The sequence below is a fragment of the Silene latifolia genome, chromosome 1 (genome assembly GCF_048544455.1).
Source record: "Silene latifolia isolate original U9 population chromosome 1, ASM4854445v1, whole genome shotgun sequence".
NCBI classification, from domain to species: Eukaryota; Viridiplantae; Streptophyta; class Magnoliopsida; order Caryophyllales; family Caryophyllaceae; genus Silene; species Silene latifolia.
Window position 1 is genome coordinate 100,901,944 of NC_133526.1, and position 1,767 is coordinate 100,903,710.

General features: G+C 39.0%; 1 protein-coding gene across 1 annotated transcript; it reads right to left on the reverse strand.

Annotated features, from left to right (window-relative positions):
• Positions 1-274: 274 nt before the first annotated feature.
• On the reverse strand, positions 275-1,381 carry LOC141651735 (uncharacterized). The gene has a single exon (XM_074459436.1). The coding sequence runs from the start codon at positions 1,379-1,381 to the stop codon at positions 275-277; it is 1,107 nt and encodes a 368-aa protein (XP_074315537.1).
• Positions 1,382-1,767: the final 386 nt, after the last annotated feature.

Below are 1,767 nucleotides of genomic sequence, written 5' to 3' on the forward strand. Positions count from 1 at the left end.
CCATCAGGTCCTGGAGCTTTATCATCAGGAATATGAAAGATTACTTCTTTGACCTCTTCCCTTGAGATAGGATCTAGTAAGGCACTGATGTGAGCATCAGTACATACTTTTCCTTTCCTCACTATAGCTTTTTTGACTTTAGTGATAGAAGCTTTAGTACCTAGAAGCATTTGATAATAATCAAGGAAAGCAGTTTGGATCCCTTCTTGGTCACTGTGGGTTTTGTTGTGATGGTCAACAATTTGACAGATGAAGTTCTTATTCCTTCTAGCTTTTATGACACCATGGAAGTAAGCAGAGTTAGAGTCCCCATCTTTAATCCAATGTGCTTTAGCTTTTTGTTTGAGATACTCCAATTTAGCTGCTTGTAGGGAAATAGAGATCTGATGAGCATCATGTTCTTGCTTGATAAGTCCCTCCCCCGGATCACAATGAGTTGCTTCTGGATATGAGTCAATTTGAGAAAAGCAATATCAGCACTGTTTTCAATATCAGAAAAGTGAGATCTGTTAATCAATTTAAGGCCAGGTTTAAGCATCTTCAGTTTCCTAACCACTTTGTACATATTGGTACCAAGAACCCTTGTACTCCATGCTTTAGTTACACACTCCTGAAAGCCAGGTGCAGAGCTCCACATATCGAAATACTTAAAAGGTCTATTCTGCCTCCCACCTTTATCTCCTTCACTTACCAAACAAGGGGTATGATCAAAATGTCCTTCTGGTAAGAAGTTAGCCATATAATGAGGAAAGGCATCCACCCACTCTTGGTTGACAAAGAATCTATCTAACATACTATAGACCCTTGTGTCATAAGGTTGTTTATTATTCCAAGTATAGAATGAGCCTGAAGCAACAATATCCAGTAGTCCACAATCTTGCAAACAATCAGAAAAAGGCTCAGCCTCGGCATTTGAAACCATCCCTCCAAGTCTTTCATTAGCTTGTACCACACAATTAAAATCACCCCCTATAGCCCAAGGACCATGAATCTGCTGAGCTAGATTTCTGAGATTAAGCCAAAGGGATTCCCTCTCACCAATTCTATTAAAGGCATAAATGATGGTATAAAAAAATTTCATATGATTAAATTTATTAGTCACATGTAAATGAATGAACTGAGCATCATACTTAATAAAATGAACCTCAAACATATGAGGCTTCCAAATCACCCAGACCCTACCACCAGGATGCTTAGAATTATTGGTAGAAACACTCCAGTCTGAGAAAATATTATTCACTATTCTATGAACATTATTGAATTTCACTTTAGTTTCTAACAAACCAAAGAGACCCACATTATTTGTATGAAGAAACGTATTCACAACTCTTTGCTTCACTTCCTTATTCATCCCTCTTACATTCCAGAATCCAAAATTCATTGATGTATATTGGGAGGGTCGTGACCATTAATCTCATTGCTTTGCTTAGGAGATAAATTCTCCTGCAACGTTTCCATCTGGAGTGGAGAAGTGTGAAGGGTTCTATCAGCATGTTCACTCCCTTTTCTAGTGTCCTTGAACTGTCTCACGGGGGAAATTGCCCCACTAGACAGTACATTAGCATTAGGAACAGGTGTACTAACACTTACCACTTCGACATCTTTCTTTGTGACAGGAGTAGCAGCAGGTGCAGTCTGTGAAGGTATATCAGTGCTATTCTGAGGTTGGGCAATGCGTTTAACTGGTCTCCACACCTTAGGAGGTACAGAGGGTTTAGTTTGTTGTTTATTTTTCCTGCATTGATCTTTCTCATGCCCTAGAAGTTT